Source organism: Seriola lalandi, unplaced genomic scaffold (assembly GCF_002814215.2).
Source record: "Seriola lalandi dorsalis isolate HSWRI2012SDOR001 ecotype SW California unplaced genomic scaffold, Sedor1 jcf7180002054901, whole genome shotgun sequence".
In the NCBI taxonomy this organism is placed as follows: domain Eukaryota; kingdom Metazoa; phylum Chordata; class Actinopteri; order Carangiformes; family Carangidae; genus Seriola; species Seriola lalandi.
In genome coordinates this window covers 6,940,918-6,961,888 of record NW_019525453.1, presented here as the reverse complement: position 1 = coordinate 6,961,888, position 20,971 = coordinate 6,940,918, and the positions used below count along the sequence as shown (strand labels likewise).

The 20,971-nt window shown below is 39.3% G+C and overlaps 1 protein-coding gene across 2 annotated transcripts in view; it reads right to left on the bottom strand.

The window, feature by feature from the left end:
- Nucleotides 1-20,971, bottom strand: part of fam184ab (family with sequence similarity 184 member Ab) — a 139,902-nt gene that overhangs the window by 37,268 nt on the left and 81,663 nt on the right. For both annotated transcript variants that reach the window (XM_023430209.2, XM_023430211.2), the window contains exons 10-14: nucleotides 18,761-18,883; nucleotides 16,699-16,860; nucleotides 15,104-15,225; nucleotides 6,789-6,939; nucleotides 3,700-3,912 (exon numbers count right to left, since the gene is read on the bottom strand). In XM_023430209.2, coding sequence (XP_023285977.1) covers nucleotides 3,700-3,912; nucleotides 6,789-6,939; nucleotides 15,104-15,225; nucleotides 16,699-16,860; nucleotides 18,761-18,883 — 771 coding nt within the window. The remainder of the gene's footprint in view (nucleotides 1-3,699; nucleotides 3,913-6,788; nucleotides 6,940-15,103; nucleotides 15,226-16,698; nucleotides 16,861-18,760; nucleotides 18,884-20,971) is intronic.

Sequence of the window (20,971 nt, the reverse complement as noted above, 5' to 3'; positions counted from 1 at the left end):
TTAGTCAGCACTCAAGCTGCTGCCTTATGATGATGTTCAGTTTGTTCAAAGCTTTCGTGAGCAGAAAAGAACAGAGAGCATTACACTAGTTGAGCCCATTAGAGATGAAGGCATACGCAGTATAACCTTTTCAGCATCTGACCGTGAGAAATGACTGCCTTCTGGCAGGTGTCCAAATGTGATAGAAGGAATTTTAGTCATATTTTTAATGTGTGCTTTAAAATTCAGATCAGGATCTGGATTTATGAAACTGCTACAAGTAAAATTTTTATATTTGAAACATAAAAGTAAAGCTCCCTCACATTTGCTCCAACTTACAAACTTCTTTTGACTTGAAAACGCTCTTAACCTTAAGGGAGCACCAGAGGTCCACATTTCCACATTTCACATAACTTTCCCTAAAAGTTTTTTTAATCATATTATATATCTTATTATACTAACAGCTAGCATGCTAGCAGATGTGATTAGTCAGTCACATGACCTTTGCCTTGCAGGTGGAATTGGTCAGTTGAGTCTCCTGGGAAAGTCAACAGATTTTGCAGATATTTGGCGATAAACCAAAGTATAACATTTACATTCTGGCACAATTATGGACCACGGAAGTGATAAGGATGCATTATCTGGGAACCATGAATGTCTGAAACCAAATAAAGGACCAATCCATCAAAGCATTTGACAGGACAGTGACCATGACCTGCTGGTGGCGCCTTTTTGATCTTATAGTTTGATATTTTGACCTGAAAGGCAGTAATAACTGAACAGATGTAATGATAGTAATCAGTAGGATTATCGGTGAGGAGCAATCACACACTCTCAATTTTGATAGAAGAGTTTGGTAAAAGGAAACATTATTTGAAACAGTATTTGCCACTGATCTATCATGGCTTAAAGAAAGAGTTTTAGCTGGTTCTCTCAGCGTATTACAGAATATTAGATTTCCCAGGACCTACATTTCAACAAGTAAAATACCTTAACTTGCACTCTGGTGCTTAATTAGCATACTCTGCAGTTATCAGCAAGACCATCACTGTCTTATTGTTTTCCTTTTTTCCTTTTTATTGGTTTCACATGTTTTAATTTGTCTTTTTTTATTTATTTTTTTTATTATTTTTAAACACTTACTGCTATTGAAAGTTACTCTTTCTAACTGATGTTTATTTTTTATATAGTCTTACTGATGGATGAGTCATGTGGGACGATAAGGACTGAACTCAGGTCATTAGGATTCATCATCTGGGGATCATGAATGTCTGTACAAAGTCTATCTGACTGTCTAGATATTTCAGTCTGGACCAAGGCGGTTGATCGAACGTACATTTTGTACATTGATTTGTAGTAATAACCACATATCCACTTATCACTATAAAAAGAATTTGTGCCGTTAGTTTGCAGGCAAAAGAAAGTAAGGAGTCTGGGAAGTAAGATAAGAAGGATGATGGGCAAATCAATAGTCTGTCAATTGCTCCATGCATGCACCCACACACACACACACACACACACACACACACACACACACACACACACACAAACACACACATACACACACATACACACGCTTCTATTTGCAGCTTTTTGTAGCAGCAAATCCGGGAGCTAAATTAGGTTATGTGAATGTATGTGTGTGTGTGTGTGTGTGTGTGTGTGTGTGTGTGTGTGTGTGGGCCAGGAACTTGTAACAACTTTATTACTGCCTGGATATAACTGTCTGCGAAGTGTGAACAGATAACACTATTGAATCCGAATGTACCTCCCATCCACCCAAATACGTAAAGCACACATACACAAATCATTCCTCTAATGCCTCCACTCTGGATAATTGAGTTTTCCCTCCCTGCACTGCAGACAGGAATATAAACACCTCCCTGCCATAAAAGAGCCTCTGTGAAGCTTTTAACACTTTATTTCCCTGCTTAAAAACTAAAACCGTGACAGGAGGCAGAACAGAAGGTGGTCATTTTTTTGGCTATACTGAGTGAATGTGCGACAGCTACTTGCATGTGTGTTTGCATCAGAGAAAGAGGAGAGGAAGATCACAGGGAGGAGCATGTTTGTTATAGAAGTCAGTTTATTTTACTGGAAAATAATGAAGAGTGCTGATTTCATAAGTGACGCAGAGGTGATATCCTTTCTCTGCGCGCACACACACACACACACACACACACACACACACACACAAACACACACTCATCCTCACACACAAGGAGTTGCCAGAAACACATCATAAGGACGCTATTTTCTGACCTTCATTCTGCCTTAGGCATTAATACAATTACAGCATCCGAGTTGAAAAATGAATTTGGAATTGTGATGTATAGCTGAACCTAATCGACCTTGACTGTGAAATGGAAGGATTAGCGTTGAAGAACATTTTCTTGGCACCTTGAGGAGTGTGTATGTTGTGTTTGTGCGTGCATATTTTGACATTATGAAGAGCAAACACAGAGCTGTCAGTGGAGCTACTTGATGTAGAAGCTGTGCGCTGTCAGTGAGAGTGAGTGATGACTGCGATGACTCACTGCCAGTCTAACCTTGACTCTGACAAGGCTCTATTGGATTAAAATGTCATGGATGGCTTCTCCTGAGGAGCTTCTCTAACTGGCAGAGAAGATGACAGCAATGTTAAAGCTCTTAGTTCATGTGCACTTTAAAGATGTATTTACATGTAATTACAGAGTAATCATTGTTTAGTTTTCAAGAACGCATAAGAACTTAATGGAGAACTCAGTGTGCTCAACGTGCAGGTTTTCCATTTGCCTACTTGTAATTTTGAAAGCCACAATACCATATCAACATTAATTTGAGATATATTGGTGTAAATATTCTCCACTCAGGGACTAAGGCAGTTTTTGTTAATAAATATAAGTTCCAGGATAAATATTGTGATTGGTTGGATTTCATTGTTACTGGACCCTTTCAAAAATACTGGCACATGGGGGCAACATCTGCTCCAGTTTCCCAGGCGGACATATTGGCTGATATATAAATTTATACTGGCATATATGCTGGCAGATAAATAACAGGAAACTGCTGTACAGAAAAGCCTCTCAGATAATTTTGAAACAGTGTCACAATTACATAGTTTTACCTACCAGAAGGCAGTGATACGTTTAACTGTAAAATGTCCCACTCAGTACATATCATGGTCAAACATTTTTATGAACAAATTTAAGGGAGCAATTGTAAAAAACAAAAACAAAAAAAGAAAACAGTTTTTTATATTCTAGAATATCATTATTAGTTTTGGCCGTAACAATCAAAAATAATTTTGATTGGGTTCTATATTTAACCACTAGAGGTGCAATGGAGCCATGTTTTGAAGAGTGGGTCTGAGTTTTGTTTGTCTCTCACTCACAGGTGCACTCACAAGATTGAAATAGTCACTGATAAAAATGTCATGGTGACGCTTTCACAGTATTGTACTATACATCAAGAAACAGCAATAGGCAGAGAAGAAGAAGACTGCTAGCAAACATGTATGTAAACAATTAAGATACTGAAATGTTCAACAAAATCAGTGTTGCAACTGTTTTATAAGGAGGGAAACACATTTAACACATTTTTTTCTAGGATCTGTTTTGGTGAGTAACACTGAATACAAACATGACTCCCAATGGTATTTACTGGGTAATTTTAATATCAGCTACAAAAATCTTTAAGATTGTACTGTTTATAAATGTGTGCATGTTCCCCGTCACCTACCTTCAGGTCACGTTGCCTGGCGTGCTCCAGGTCCTGCATGGCGCAGCATTGGGCTTCCTGCAGACGGTGCTGTCGCCTCTGGTGCTCCGTCTGCAGCTCGTCCAGCTGCATCCTCAGGTGCTCCCTCTCCTGGCTGAACTGGTGCTGCAGCTGCTGCAGCGACGACTGCGACTGGGACAGCTGCATCTCCAGACTCTGCTTCAACAAGGAGATCTGACAGGAGCAGACAAAAGCACAAACGCTGGACTAAGTGCACTGATGACACTTAGTGGAACAGTTGAACAAACCACTACACCTCTACAAGTTTGCATGCTAGCAGAAGTATAGTGGTTAGAGAGAAAGCAAATAGGAGGTGCAGGAATGGTGAGAAGCATAGGGAAGTGCAGGCTTTCTCAGGGAAGCAGCATATTTATGGAGCAGAATAACAGAGGAGGGCAAAGAGGGGGGCCAATCAATTAGGCTTAAACAAATATTGCCATATTAAGATGTTTATAACTCTTAAAGCCTCCAGCAAAAAGTTTTTATTTTTTGCAAATAGATTGTTTGCACTTCACCGCAGTACATAATAACTCTGGCTTATGCTGTACTGCAGTGAATACATTATTAGAAGGAAGCAGTATGACGCACCAAATTAGTCTGTCTAGACAATTTAAGATTATGATTATTTGGGCAAGTGTAGGGATAAACAAGTACAACCCTGCACAACCTGCTTTTGCAATACTGTATTTAACTGTGGTGATGCCTGTAAATCCATTCTAAATAAAAAAAATGATAAAGAAGTTTAATAGGAAACTTTAGAAAATAGAGGACTACATTCATTATTTGTGGGAAAGGTGATGTGCTACGAAAAGGTCAATCATGAGCTGTGTGGTCTGCGTGTCTGCCAAAAGGAACACTTGTTGTTACTCTTGCACTGGGATCATAACCCTGTCTGCTTTACCGACTGTTAAAAACCCTTGGAGCAAACTGACAGCAAGCAAAGTGAAATTAAATCTTCTAATCTGCGTATAGGTGAGACCAGCTGACACATTAATTAATAATCTATTAACAGTAAGTAGGTATTGATTAATTAACGGCTTCTGTAGCAGCTTACAGATGTCACAAAAAGCTGTGTCCCAAATTTGGAAATCACATTATGACAAAGGCATGAGCCACTCACTGTGTCATATGGTTAGATAGCTTTATTTCAATTTTATTTTATTCTATTTTACACTTCCTGTGTTTTATTTGAAGCTGATCCATAAGAAGATATATTTATGGTTTTAAGAACCAAAAACCATCTCAATGTAGCTTTACATCTCCTCTCTCAGGCTTCTCTCTGGAGCTCTAGTAACAACAGGTCAGTGAGCCAATCAGAAGAGAGAGTCTGAACCTCTCTTCTGATTGGCTGGCTGTTTTCTGAGTGATCCAATGAAAATACAGCAGATTTCAGGTAAACACTCAGAGAAACCAAATTCTGCAGTCCTGGGTCCAGGTGGGCGGGGCTTGCGGCATGGCTAAGAGCAGTGACTGCTTTGTTGTGAGATCACAAAGTTCCAGAAGTCCTGACGGCTGGTTTTAAGGCTCAGTTTCTGAATTCAGGCTGTGTGCATTTCTCTGTAGACTGAGGCTTTGATACTTTCACAGTATTAATATAGAACCTAGACCTGCTTTATAATCAAAAATACATAGTAATCTCACTTTATACAATATGGGACCTTTAACAGAACTGTATCGTTAGAGATGCTGTATTCTGATCCGAGTATTATCAAGTTTCTGAGCTCTGCAATGTTTTATTTGGGGAGGGTTATTGTAGACTATTGCTACTAAGAACTTGATAGTTGTGTGAAAGCAGTAAAAGTAATATAGCTCACTATAGTTTCTTTCACTGTGTGTGTATGTGTGCAGCTGGCTCGTACTGGGATGCCTTAAAACTGCATTAAAGTTTTTTGCCCACTTAGAGGCATTGCAATAAGCTGTTAACACAACACAACAACCTTATTATCTGGTAGACACAGAGAAACGTTATGTAAGTGTCCACCAGATAAATGTCCAATTTTCACTCTCCTTTCTTGTCTAATTTTAGTTCAGCTTAACTCTGGAGGGAAATATCCGACTATTTAACTGCTAAATGCTCCACTAACTTCCCCAGCTAGTCTCCAATTGCAATCACAGTAGTATTTATGCTGATACACACATTTTCAGATTTACTTTTTTGAAAACATACTGTGAGGCATCTTGTGGTTGAGCAAAATTAAAACCATATTTTTTAAAGATCATATCAGCCCACATAACATTGCATCACTGGCACTGATATCTGTTGAAATAAAGGCCATTAGAAAAGAGTCTGTCCCAGCATTTGGTTTCCAACCAGCATCTTCTCTGTCAATGCCAATCCATCAAAAGATTGACCGCTGTTCTGAGTTAACATTAGAGTAAATGAATACGGTCCAGCTGATTGTGAGGCGTGAAGCACATCCATTAATCAGTGCATGGGAGCTGATGGACTGCAGGACATGACGGCGGCCGGCAGCTGATACACACAGCATGCGAACATGAACTTTAATAGAGATATTGACACCGTTTGTCTGTCTGTGTGATGACCACGGGAGAGCGAAGTCATGCTACATTAATATAACCGGGCGGTCATTAAAAACAGAAGCCTGCCCCTGTGTCTTCACCACAACACTGTATAATGACTGTGTGAGTGAGTTTGTGCACTAGGGTGAGGAAGAAATACGTCAGCCTGGCACAGACAGGAGGTCTTACAAGGGCAACATCAGAGAGGCAGTTTCTCTTGGTGCCTTACTCATATTCCCTCCTCCTAACTGAGATTTTACTACTGGTATAATTATAGCTATTCAACTACAAAGTGTAGGGTGTGATATTTTGTGTTCTCAGAAATCCACAGCCCAAACTGAAGATTAAAACCATCTTTAACTATTAAATGGGGGGGAAGGGGTTCTCAAGCCTTTTAACTTCCAAACACCAAAATACACAAGTAACACATCAATACACAAAAACAACACAAGAAAGGGAGGCTGGAGAGCCCCCAAACGTTCAACACATACTCATGTACACACACCCACACGCACTGGCGATAGTCGTACCTGTTCCAGCAGGTCCTCCACTTTCCTCTGCCAGCTCTCCCTGGCGTTGCTCAGCTCCTGCTCCTTGCTTTGTGCCAGCTGAGACAGCGCGGTGGCCTTGTCCTCCTCGTGCTCCTCTCTCAGCTCCTCACGCAGCTTCTTACACTCCTGCCTACAACACAACAACAACACACACACATTTGCATTTCTTTTTCAGGTACTTGGCTAATGCTGTTCTCCAGCATCATTCACTAAACCTGCAACAAAACCAGCATCAGTTCATCAGCTCAACTTAGCAAGAAAAAAGCCAAAAGCAAAGACTTGACTTTACACTCATCTCTAATATGTAATAGATGTATGAGTGAAAAGACAGAGGGTAACAGCTAAAGAGAGGGGGAGTTATAGTAGGTTTTAAAAATGATCCAAAGATGTAAGGTTTTTGCATTTATTATAAGCTCTTCATTACATCATTACATCATTGACTCAACATAGCCTCAACTCCCGGTATACATGTCACTCCCAAAAATCTCTTTGTTCCCTGCAACTCATACAAAATGCAGCAGCTAGAAAAAAATGTGATCGTATTACACCCATTTTAGCCTCCATACATTGGTTACCAGTGTCTTTTAGGATCGACTTATACCTCAGAACTGCTCTCCCCCTGTGACCAAACACGCTGCCTGAGATCCTCAGGCTAAACTCTGCTATCTGTCCCAGGTTGCTAAAAACCGAAGGTGACTGTGCATTTGCTATTAGAACTCTGCCTGAGGAGATCAGGCATGCTGAGTGAAAACATACTTGAATAAAGCAGCTTGTAATTCTTGATTTTATTGTTTGTATCTTTGGTTTCTACTTTTGGTTTTTCTGTTTTATTGATTTTATTGTTTTAACATATATATTTGTAATTCTTCCTGTTATACTTGCCTTCCTAATTGACACGTTTCCTCTCTTCTCTGTTAGTCTTGGTTTTGTTTTTAAATATGAGCAGCACTTTGTAACTCTGTTTTAAAGAGCTCTATAAATAAAGTCATTATTATTATTACTTATCTTGTTGACGTGAATGTTTGGAGCTACTTCATGCCAATCTGTTTTATGACATACAGTCGGTACTGCTCAATCACTTAAAGCCGCATTCATCAGTTTTGGCTTTCGTTATCCTCTGCGACTTGAAACGAGGCCGATGACAGAGGTGAGACTGAATCAAACAGTAAAGTTGTGAGCCAGACAACCAAAACAATGAGCTGAAAGACACTAAAGCACTTCTCAGAGCTCTTAGAGATATAAGAAATCAAGCAGCTGAAAGATGAGATTCAAACAAAGTTTCCTGCAAAGGTAAAGGTGCTTCAGAGAACTCAATAATTGCTTTACGGCAATAATAAATGGACCTTTATCATGGCTCAATACAGCATCTATTGAGCCACCATTCGTCCTTAACACTGCTGCTAACAGCTTTTTGCATGGCTGTGTGTGTGTGTGTGTGTGTGTGTGTGTGTGTGTGTGTGTGTGTGTGTGTGTGTAATGGTTGCGTGGGAGTTGAAATGGCAGCTGTTAAATGAAGTATCCAGGCAAACACTTTTTTTTGTCACTTCGAGAGCCACGAAGTGTCAGACTGAAGGCGGTCTCACACACACACACACACACACACAGGAAAATGCACACACACACACAACAGTGCAGTCACGTTCATCATGCAGCACGCTTGACACGTGTCATCATTCATGTCCTTGTTCAGTATAAAGCATGCAGTTAAATACACCAATGCACATGCGCACTCTTTCAGTCTCTCTCTCTCACACACACACACACACGGACAAGCACATATACACACACAAATACACACAGGCCTTGGGCTTCAAAGAGCTCTGGTCTTCCTAATAAGCGTTGTTCTATAGCATATGCTGGGCAGGAAGAGAGACGAGGGCAGATGGACGCAGGTAAAGGGAAGAAGAGACGAAGAAATGAAGAGATGGAAATTGAAACAGCGAAGGTGCTGTCAAAGGAAGGAAGAAATATTCTGATAAAATGTGGGATAATTGGCTGGATTCTGGTGCCTGTGCTATGAACTATAAGGCAAACCTGCTCATTTAAGGTGTGTATTTGCATGTGTGATCATGCATATGGACTTGAGTATGACTGTGCATATTTCTAATTGTGTGTATGCCGCAGTTACAAGCCAGTCATTAGCTTCCTCACCATCTGGCAATAACGCATGTCTTAAGTGCATCTGAACTGTATAGAATACATATACAAATACAAATGAAGTTACATTTTGTCCCCAACTTCACATATCCACAGCTGTTTCTATCCTTTGAAGATAACTGTGTTCGATACAAGTCCTTTTTTGAAAGTTACAGTCAGAGCTGCCTGCTGCAATTGTATTTTTCAGTTCTTTGGTTGATTATTTAACTTTTATTTCCAAGGTCAGTGATGAACCTTCAAGTTCAATATTTTTACTGATGTTTTTTAAATACGAAAATTTTCACACCAAAACAGTTCAATAAAAAGGCATCAGAACCATATTCAGACCTTGACCTCCTATTGCTAACCTCTTCTTTTTAACTCCATTTTCAGATGTCACTGACAGCAGCTATGGCCCTATAGAGGAAAATGATGTGTTGAGCTTCTGCATTAGGGGTGCAAGAGAGATTAGAGTTAGCCCGTTCCTGCTGATTTGAGTTCAAAGTGACACTGTGCCAATAAAAGCTTTCAACAACACTCAAATGGGACTGGAGATACTGTACATGGTAATGAGAGTAATTAAATAATAGATGTTCTTCTGCTTTTCCCCCCCATCAATGTCAAATCACAGATGGAGGTGCAAAGTTAACTCATATTTTCCTCAGCACAAACATTATAGCACACAAAACCTGCTAGAGGCTTCTCATACAAATGCTGCTGTGAAATTCAAACTGCCTGAAGACTCGTGCCAGGTGGGAAACTGAAAGCCTCACGTTGCAGGAGCTACAGAACAGCAGCTCTCCTAAAGACATGCATCTCAACATCCATTAGAAAGAACAGCTTCCACCATGTCCCACTCATGAAACCTACACTGACTATAGCAACCCATTAAAGACAAGCACGTAATGTTTCATTGCATTGTTTTACATCTCACGAGGCACCGTATTTATTGTATTTGTCAGCCTTTCTTGTTTGTGACCAACTGTGAGCTTTGATGTCAAATTGTTGACATGTCTGTCCAGATCTGAGTGAGATGCTACAGGAAGGACATTAAAATATGATCAGATATGGTTATAATATATTGTATGGATTATTTTTTAGCTTAATGCTAACTTCTGCATGCTAAAATTTGGATGTTTAGTAAATGTTAGCATGCTAACATGCTAATATAACAATGAACAACCTCATATAAAGACAGGTAAATGCTAAATTCATGGTATACCAAGTCATGTTGAATCAAAGCGATGTCATATAGTTTTATCTTAAAACCTTAAGTCAATAAAAAGTCTTGCAAACCACAGTTAAACAATTTTAAGAGCCTACATTCATGCTAGCAGCTCTGTAAAACTGCAGGCCATCACAGTGGTTCTTTGAACGAAATGCTAACATTAGCATACTCTCAACACTCAATATGTTCACAATACTAATACTAATACTCACAATACTGACATTTAGCAGGTAACGGTACTATGTTCATCATCTTAGTTTAGTGCGCTAGCATGCTAGTATATACTAATTACATAAACACAATGTGTGACTGAGGTTAATGGGAATGTCAGTAATTCTGAAGATCATAAACCAAAGTTTTGGACAAATTTGATCTGTACTTGGTGATAGATGAAAAGTTAAAGAATTGAACAATTTCAATATATCTATGCTAAATTCCATCCAGTTGTTGTTGACATGTTTAGCTTACGACCACGTGGTGGTGCTAGAGGAAGCATCTGGGAGCCATAAATGTACAATATATCAAACCAGTTCATCTCATAAATGTTGAGATATTTCACTGGATAGGTGAGAACTTTGACCGGCAGGTGGTGGTAGTAGAAAGATCATAGAGTCACCAAAGCCAATCGTCTTCATCCTCTGGCGAACATTAATGTCTGTGCAAAATTTCATGACATTCCATCGAATAGTTGTTGAGACATCTCAGTCTGGACCAAAGTGGTGGTCCAATCGACCGTCACCACCATTCCGGGGAGAAACGCCGCTAAAAGTCAACATATTCATTGATACATCATCTGAGGAGATCAAGAGACAAAAGATTGAAGCCTTTGACATGTCCTATAAGATCTTCTGTATGACTGGGACAAAGTAGCACAGTACCTGTGCCTGTACTCTACTGATCTGCTGAACCTCCTCTCTTCATTTGGTAATCCTGAGAGTTCTCTCCATGATTACGCTATCACAGAGAGACCGTCTGTTTCCAGTGTGAAACAAGGATTAAAGCCTGCCCCCTTAATTCAGACGGCTCACTAACCACAGTGTACTCACCCCAACCGCCAAATGAATAGACGTTCTCCGGAGAATAAGGAGCTCTGCGCATAAAGACAAAGGAAGGTGAATGGAAGCTAATGAAGAGGAAAGTGAGAAGAGGATAAGGGTGACAAATAGACAAGAGCTCTGTATGAGTACGATTACTTATTTATTAATTCTTTTGGGTTATTTCTACAGTGTGTGGACTTTTACTTTTAAGATTCATTACCATCATGAGTCTAAGATCTATTAGGTATTTAACTGAACAGGCTACAGTCAGTTTGTCAGGATAGCAGACAGAAAATTACCAAAGACATTCCCTAATCTGTCTGTGAAGCAGCCAATTTTACTCATTAATGTCACACCATCACTACTATTGCTGCTTGTAACACTGTTTCCTTTTGTGTTTGTTTTTTGTCACTCTTTATTATTTAAAATATATCCACACTGTGAAAATAATGGGTGTTATGAATATGAATATGAAGTAAAAATATTAAGTATCAGCCAAAATTCACATGATTAGTGAAGGAAGAAGGAATCCTGTTCTTCCTACTTCTAGGGAGGTATAAAAATAAATAAAAAAACGTGGAAGTAAGCTGCAGACAGATTTAGGTTGTGATGATACCTGAGATGAGAGAAGGATTCTTGTCGTTCCTAAACAGCTTCCTGGTATTAACACAGCTTTTTTCATAATTTGATGTAAAACCTAACACTTATTAACCCTCTATTTTTGTTGTCCCTTTTAAAACTCTTTCCTTACGAGGGAGGATCATCAGGCCCATTATATTCTCTATATTAAGTGTTTTTGTACAGTACAGACCTGGTCGGGGTGATGCTTGACCAAGATCATGGTCATGTGAAGGTTTGTAGGTTTAGTCAGATGGGAAGACTGATCTGAGGTGCTGTAATTATATCAAACACATGATCTTGAATTACAGCTTAAATCAAATTGTATTTCCCTTTTGCTCTATGACTTTTAATGACTCATGACTTTTTGAATTAGATATGTGGTGGGATTTCGTATGACGATATTGGTAGTGAGGTGCCATTAAAGCCTCCGAGTATCCAGAATCAGATGCTAAACTTACGTAGCAGGAGCACCAAGGAGACCAAAGGTTTAGAGTGGAGTTATACAATATATAAGTATATAAATATATAAATAAGTGGACAGATGAAATACATTCTGCAGTCAGCAGGGCTGTATATCAGCACTGATCCTCTGATTTGACTCTATTTCAATTCTAAAAACACAAAATCGATTTACTTTGATTTGATGCAATTGGGTTCTTGATGATTCAGTTACCTCAGATAAATACCAATGTTGCATAAAGCACTTCTCACAATTTATCCTGGGGACATAAATTTATTCTAGATTCAACAAGAGAGCACCATTGTTGTTTCCTTGAATATAAAAGCGTGTGAAGTGCACATTATACGAGAAGAGTAAACACATTCCCTGGTTATAAATCTGTGGACCAAGGACTCATTTTCCTTGGCAAATGCAAAACAATACATCTATACTTTTTAGGCCTGCATCTGCAAATCAGTTGAGGAAGAATAATGAAAAACCTGCAGCACTTACAAGGCTGTCATCATTATGGACATTTTAAAAACTACAAGGACTGTCAGTGGCAGACGTTTCAGCTAAGCACAGACATGATCAGTTTGAGCACAGACAGGACAGAAACTAATTCATCTGCCCTGTTTGAGTTGGCGAGACGTCAGTCTGATATCTTGACATGTCCTGACAGTCCTGCAAACTGTGGTGGGTCCACATAGGTTGTAATTATTCAAGTCACAGTTTACAAGAACGTCATATTATCCAGGTTAGTTTTTAACTCAAAAAAATCTTTTGGTGCATGTCGTAATGACTCGATAACTTTTTGTACATGTTCAGTGAGAAAAGATTCAGATGCAAAGATCGATTTTGGGAATTGATATTGGATCATTTAAATGAAAATGGGGATTAATTGGAATTTTTTTTTTTTTTTTAATCCAGGCCTAGCAGTCATGCACAAAGATATCTGTGGATTGAGCAGGTGCTTGAGACTGTAGCAGTAGGTAATAGGAGTGGCACAGGGTGAGAGAAAGCAGTGCACAAATTATTATTTTTTTGTTGAAGTGATAGCAAAAATCCAACAATGATGTATTGGCCTATTGTTTTACATAAAAAAACAACTAATTATCCTTTAATTTGGTCATTAAAGAATTGTGATCTAGATGTGAACTGAAAAATAAATAAACTTGTCAACTGTCAAAGTAATGCAGACTCACTATCTATGGCATATTTTTGCCATTTCTGTACTGCAATTAATTGTTGCTTATCAGTTGACATAGTGCCAATATGCCATGCATGCAATAAGCTAATATCGACCAATACATCAGCTTGACCAGTTTATCTCTCTCTCTTTATTTGTCACAAACCCAGAAATAAGAAAAATATAAACCACTACTACACCAGTATAAGGTCCGGAGGACAAATGTTAGTCAGACATATGGAGCCAAAAGGCCTCAGTCAGCCGCTCTGTACATTAGAGACAGTAAAAGTGGGTTTGATGTGACCAACAATGTTTGTTCTGACAGTCCTGACATCCTCCAATAAATCATTTTAAGGCCCGTCCACTCAAATTACAGGGGAAGGAAAGCTCTAGTGATATCTGGCCCTGATTTTTTCATAATATTTGTCCAGGGCTGGAGACAGAGTTGGGCTGGAGCCATCGGAGAAACGGGCTGGTCCACATGCGGAGTGGCTTTGTCACTGACATAGACGATTCAAGGAGGTGGACCTATAAGTGGCTGTGTCCATGGTAACAAGATCCGTCCATGTTTGAGATATCTGTCTGATTTCCCAATTAAAATGGGAGACAGTAGAAAGAGACACAACTATAGTTTCATTTGTTTTGCTCACAGCACTGAAAAATAGCTTGAAAAAAAACATTTAATAGAAAATTCTCTTTTTAGAAATACTGTCCCCTTTCTCTGGATAATCCAGAGGAAAAAAAGTCCTTCTGAAAACTGTTGACAGTGTGTTTTGTGATTTTTTTCAACAGGAACTGGGACACTGTGACAAAACATGTTTTTTTTTACTGCAATTTGTTGAGCTGGTACAATTTTTCATTATGCATAAACTCTCACTGTATTTATACGCCCAGCTAAGTATGTGTGATTGAAGACACTTCTCTGCTTGGTTATTGTAAGGCATTCTGGTAAATGTCAGATTTCACAACCTCAGTCTGAAGAATACTTAGGGAATGTAAGTACAATAAATAGTCAATTATCACAAAATAAGTCCTGTAAAATTAGAAATAAAAGAGATCTAACACATTCAGCACTCCCAAGAGTCACTTCAGCATCAAACGGACAAAATCTTTGACCATTAAGATGCTGTTTAATGCTGAGATGATCACTAATAGAGTCATTTCTTAGGTGCTGACTTCACATCAGTTCACACCTCCAAACAGTCAATTTCATTCTCTGAGGTTTGTGAATAATAACACTTCAAAGGTCTGTGAACGTTACCAGAGACTTTGAGCTGGCAGCTTTAACACTGGATTCAACTGAGAAGTTGCAGAGCCCTCCAGGGATAATGCTCTGTCACGGTCAATATTGCGAGCTGGTTGACCTGTGTGTGTGTGTGTGTGTGTGTGCGTACGTACGTGTGTGTGTGTGTATTTTAGAAATTGTGGGAAACGAAAATAGGGAAACAGAAAGACCTCAATTTCCTATCCAATCTTAATTTCATGCTCTGTCTCTGTTGAAATACGAGACAAAGACAGTGGGTGATACTCAGCACCTCTCACTCAAATACTCTCATACACACACACATGCGCGTACATGCACACACACACAAGCGCATACACGCACACACATGCACGCATACACATTCGCATTCGCACACACACCTGAGTGTTTCGGTCCATTTCAGCTCCAGCTCCAACGCCATCTTGTCCATCTTCAGTTTCTCTTCTTCTTTGGTGGTGATGAGTTTAGCTTCATGCTGACGCTTCTGGGTCTCCAACTCTCCCTGGCAGACAGACAGACAGACAGACCTTGGTTTCAGTGGAAAGTGTTAGTGTGCCATCATAGTCTAAATGTGGCTCAGAGGTTTTTTCCGCCCTGAAAAGAATCCAGCTCTGAAGGCAACTCTGAAAACTTTTTTTGGATCTTCTGTAGCGTGAAAAACAGCCAAAGCCTTTGGGAGTGACATTGCTATTAGCCAGCTCAAATGTTGGCTATTGGCAATGTCAATCCAAAAAATAAAAAATTATCAAGACAAGGAAGCCCTACAAAAATCTGGCCTACATTATATTGCTGAAATGATTGATAAACTGTAAATAAATTGGTTGTGTGACAGCTGATTATTTGTTTTAATTCTGTAACAGACTGAAATTATTTCACTATGTTTTTAGGATGTCTTCAAAGTGTGTGTGCATCAATGCTCAGGTTACTTCTGGTTCCACAAACTCAAACACAAGGATTTGCTGCTTTTCTGTAGTTTGTATCAGTGTAAATTTAATATTTTGGTTGTTGTAGTATTGGTCAAACTAAACAAGAAATGACAGATATCATCTTATGCTTTGGGAACACGTGGTCAGCATTTGTTAACATTTTATATACGACATAAGTCATAAATTAAAAGAGAAAATGATCATGACTACTTTTTAAAGGTCCATATTTTACACTCTCCTGTGTTTTATTTGAAGTGTTGATCCATAAGAAGATCTATTTGTGGTTTTAAGAATCAAAAACAATATCAATGTAGTTTTACATCTCCTCTCTCAGGCTTCTCTCTGGAGCTCTAGTAACAACAGGTCGGTGAGCCAATCAGAAGAGAGGAGGCTCTGAGCCTCTCTTCTGATTGGCTGACTGTTTTCAGAGTGATTGGACAAAAATATTAAATAGATTTCAGGTAAACACTCAGAGAAACCAAGTCCTGCAAGGTTGGATGGTGGGTCCAGGTGGGCGGGGCTTGGGTCATGGCTGAGTGTGGTGACTGCTTTGTTGTGACATCACAAAGTTACAGAAGTCCTGGCTGCTGGTTTTAAGGCTCAGTGTCTGAATACAGGCTGTGTGCATTTCTCTGTGGACTGAGGCTTTGATACTTTCACAGTAATAACATAGAACCTAGACCTGATCAATAATCACACTACACATGGACATCTACCTTTATACTATATAAGACCTTTAATATCAATTATTTCAATTCAATAATGAAAATCCTAACTATACTGTGCTGATACAAGATACAGTGTGATTCAACCAAATAAGTTATATCCTGGATGGCAGAATTTGTCCAAGCACTGTGTGTATGCATGTGTCTGGACCTCACTTCTCCAAATAGCTGGTTGAGGATTAAAACCTGGTTTAAGGGTAGTTTAAGATTATGATATGAGGTTAAGCATGCCGCCGTGATGGCTTAGGTTAGCTATAGGGGCAAAGGAGTGAGTGTCCTCACAAGTACGATTAAACAAACATATGTGAGTGTGTGTGTGCCGACCTGCAGTGCAGTCAGGAGGTTGCTGGTCTCTCTCAGCCGGGCCCTGGTAGCATCCAGCTCCTCCAGCAGTTTGTCCTGTGCCTCCTTCATTGTGGAGATCTGACCCTCAGCTGTTCCGATGTCCTGCTCTCCCTGCTGCACCTCCTGCTGCAGCCGGGACACCTGCGGGGAGGACAGACAGACACACGGACGGAGTCAGACAGAGAGAATAAACCATATCCACAGCCTCTCCTCTATTGCACTTCAGGCAGTATCTCAGTGTGGCCTTGAAACTACGTCAGCATTTTATGCTCAGCGAGGTGGAATTACCATCAAGAATGCATTCAATAACCATTTATATTTCTGATTTTTAAATGAGCCAGGCCCATGTACTTTTTTTGCTAACGTGGCAACATAGTTAGTTCATTTACCTCAGTGTTAAAAGCACAGCACAACTTACAAAATGTGTACATGGAGGAAAAACAGCAGCAACAACAAACACATTGTTGCAGTGGGTTTATAAATAGGATAAATAGGAAACCACCGTCTTAAGAGAAAAATTTAAACTCTGTATTTGTGACCAGGACGAACAATATCTGATTGAACCAGGGACTGAACTGAAAAACCTTTGTTAAAAAAGAATGAAGTCTCTTTTGTTATTCCTAACCATTCAATTCCTGCACCTTGATCAAATATATTTTCAGGTTCATTCTTTCCCGTTTAGCTTTATGCTGCACCAACTTTGCTGATAGATAAATAAATAAGCGGCCAATGATTGCATTTGCCATTCCTCTAAATCACTTATAAAATCATCTCTTATCATTTAGAGAATTTCCATTTAAAATTGAAATGAGCTGTTCACATACACTTATGGCCAAAGTCAAAAATAATATGAGACTTTTGAGCTGAGTCTTTAAAAGGCTAACTGTTATCAATAACATAATTAGAAGTCTATGAGCCAATTAGGTCCTCTGCCACATTCAGGCTGTTAAATAGCTATAACTCTTGGGCTCAGTCTGGATTCAGTTTATTTTCCACATACTGTAAGTAATTTTGTATATTTTAGTGTGTCCTTTTAGTGAGATGGGAGCTGCATACTTGTGACCCTGGCCTCATTTTTCATCCGCTAATATGGCTGGTATATACTGTTTACTTCATCTTTCAAATGGTAAATACTGCTCATTATTCAAGTCAGACATATTATTAAGGAGCTCAGGGTTCACACTCTGGTTTCTCCAACTTTTGGAGGTGACATTAACAACAGGAAGTTAAGAGTTGTGAATGATCAATCTCACAATCTGTTTGCAGCCACTGTTCTGGAGCTTTCAGTCAAATAAAATGATCTTCATCAGTAGATGATCAAAGGTCAAAGATAAACTTTTGAGCCAACATGGAAAATAAGTCCTTGAAATGTTCAGAAAACTATATATATATCTAAAATTTACATCAATCAAAAATCCATATGTTGATGAAGATCATTTTATGAGATTGAAAGCGCTAGAACAGCTACTAAATGGACCTGAGGCTCTTCATTCTTGACCTTATCAACTGTTTTTTACAAGGTCAAGAATGACCATTGCGCTGCCTGCCTCCAGCAAATTACATTCAACGGAGCAATGTTTCGATCTAACGGAGATCTTTGTCAGACAAATAGACATCACACATCAACACATTCCTGATGTCTATTTGACAATGTGTCTGTTAGATTGAAACATTGCTCTGTTAGATTAACTGGGGGATATCAGTGCAGCGTGTGGATCTGTCTGACTTCTGCGTTCAGTTGTTTTTTTTGATCCAGTGCCTGGAGGAGTGTTTTTGGATGTGCGTACCCTACACCCTGTTTATCAAGAATGAACTTTAAACCTCAAAATTAGCACTTGTTTGACTGTGGTGTTGAACCTTCGCTCATTAGCTAGTAAAACTACTATATTTCTGAATGTATATTTGACAAGGGAGGCTTATGAAAAGTCTTTTAAGTCTTTAAAGTCTTAAAATGGCTTCAAACTTGCAACTGTTTGTACACTTCAAGTTATTTCATTGCATATTTCATGCATGAATCAGTTTAAAGTTCTGGCTCTCCTACCTCCTCATTGGCTGCATTGAGTTTGGAGGTCAGCTCCTCCCTCAGCTCGTCCAGCTGCTGCCTGAGGAGTGTCTTGTGCTCCTCCAGTGAGAGGCGCTCCCTCTCAAACTGCTGCTCCAGCTCCTGTGGGAACCAATCAGAAACACAAATCAATGTCAATACAAGTAAGCAGTAAACAAGGAACTTGATTACCTGGATCAGTAATTCTCAAAGAGGTGAAACATTTCATGTCCCCAACCAGTAAGGCTGTGAATGTTTTATTGGAAGCCGAGGAGCATTTCATTAATGTTCATGGTGTTTTACATCTACAGAGATTCTCAGTCATCCAGGTAATAGAAAATCTGAGAGAAACAAGTTGTGAAACTGATGTGAACTGATGTGGTAAGTGGCAAAACATCATCCAGAGCAGCATTTTTCTTTGACCCACTATGACTTTATGAAGAACTAGGAGCCATTTGTAAGTATGTTTGCTATTGCAGCATAGCTACGGTTAGCATTAACACCTGTTTACTGACAAGGCTAGAAAAAAAATTGAAAGTTGCATCAAACTCTATTCCTTTACTCACCAAGAGCTCTCTCCAGCAGTAGACAGCAACACCAGTGTTAACTCTTGTTTTGCGTCCATTTCTATCACTTCTTTTCTTCTACTGAAATTAGCTGCTCAGAGGGTGCATTATAATTAAAATCATAATAGGCAAGACTGGTGAGTAAACGGCTGATAATGCTAGTGTTGGCTATGTAACAATAGCAAAAATTCCTTCTTTAAAATCATTATTGTGTTAAACAGGTCAAGTGAAGTACAATTCATTGTATAAGTTGTGCGAAATCAAAGCAAGGGGTGTAATATAGTTTTTTCATGAATTTTGTTAGTCAGTCAATATCAAGTCTTGAAAACCAAAGAGTCCACAACCATGCTAGCCACGCAGTGAAACTGTGAAGTCTCACAAAACAGACTGAAGATGGACATCTACTCTGACGGCAGTATCACACTTGTACAAACACAACTCAAATCTCTCATGCAGTATTCTCCTCGGTCATGGAGCAGATCCAGATTCTCTCTCCTCTTTATTTGACATTACATTCACTGCATACATCTGTACAAATTTCTAAAAATACTTCAAACTATTTCATTGTCCTTGTCAGAAAGAAGAGAAAGAGACTTGCATTGTTAGCACAATAAAGCTTATTATGCCTGCTGATGAATGGGGAACGGTTTCTGCTATAGTGTGCGATGATTGCTACTTCCCAAGGACAATTAGAGCTGAGGGAAATTGCTGTAATGTCAAATGAAATCTGCCACCATTATTCATTACACAGGAGGATGGAGTTTGTAATGCTGTTACAAAAAAAAAAAAACATCCAGTGTATTGACTACTGTGACACATTTTCGTAAAAATGAATGGTACTTCACAAAAATTGATCTGAATGGAAGGAAGAGGGAAAAATCATAGTAATTCATGTGTGATGCTTCATGACATCCTGTATTTCACCCGCTGGTTAGGAGGTCAAAGAGTGAGGAAAGTTTCTCTGATGGCAGATGATAACTGTGAGAGCTGTTACTGTAGCTTTCATCGCTAAAACAAATGAGCACTGACATGACGATCTGTGATTCTTTGGACCAAATTGTACTAAAGAGCTTGAAACTGCTCAAACATTAGCTTGTCAGTGCTTTCCCTACTGTCTCCCTGTGGTCGCTTGCATCAGGCTCAACGCCCTGATGCAATCCTAAAAAAAAAAAAGCCAACACTGGGCCAGAGCCTGCCGAATCGGCACAAAATAACCTCATGCTACAGCAAGATCTCTCCCATCCGCTGTTCGCCTGGAGCCTCCTTCTCCCACAGGACCCTGCAAAGTCTTTTCTCTAGACTTCTGCTTGCTCATAAAATCGAATGTTGAAATGGGGTTTTGGGCAAAAATCTGGACTCTGGACAGCTAACTTACTTCAAGCACTCCTCTGTTCATACATGCTGTTCTAGGGATAATTACCAACTCAGTGCTTTGTTCTACCTGCTGTGATAACTTTTTTGTGTAGATGCGATCCCTACAGTCTCTGATCTATGGTAACTTGAAGTACTTGAAGCTGCCATCACTTGATGTTTTTTGATCACTTAGTTGAAGCGGAACAAACTGTGAAAACAACAATAACGTATCATCACTTTATGAAGTTGATACGTTGAACGTGTTAGCAAAGAGTTTCCTATTTACACATTC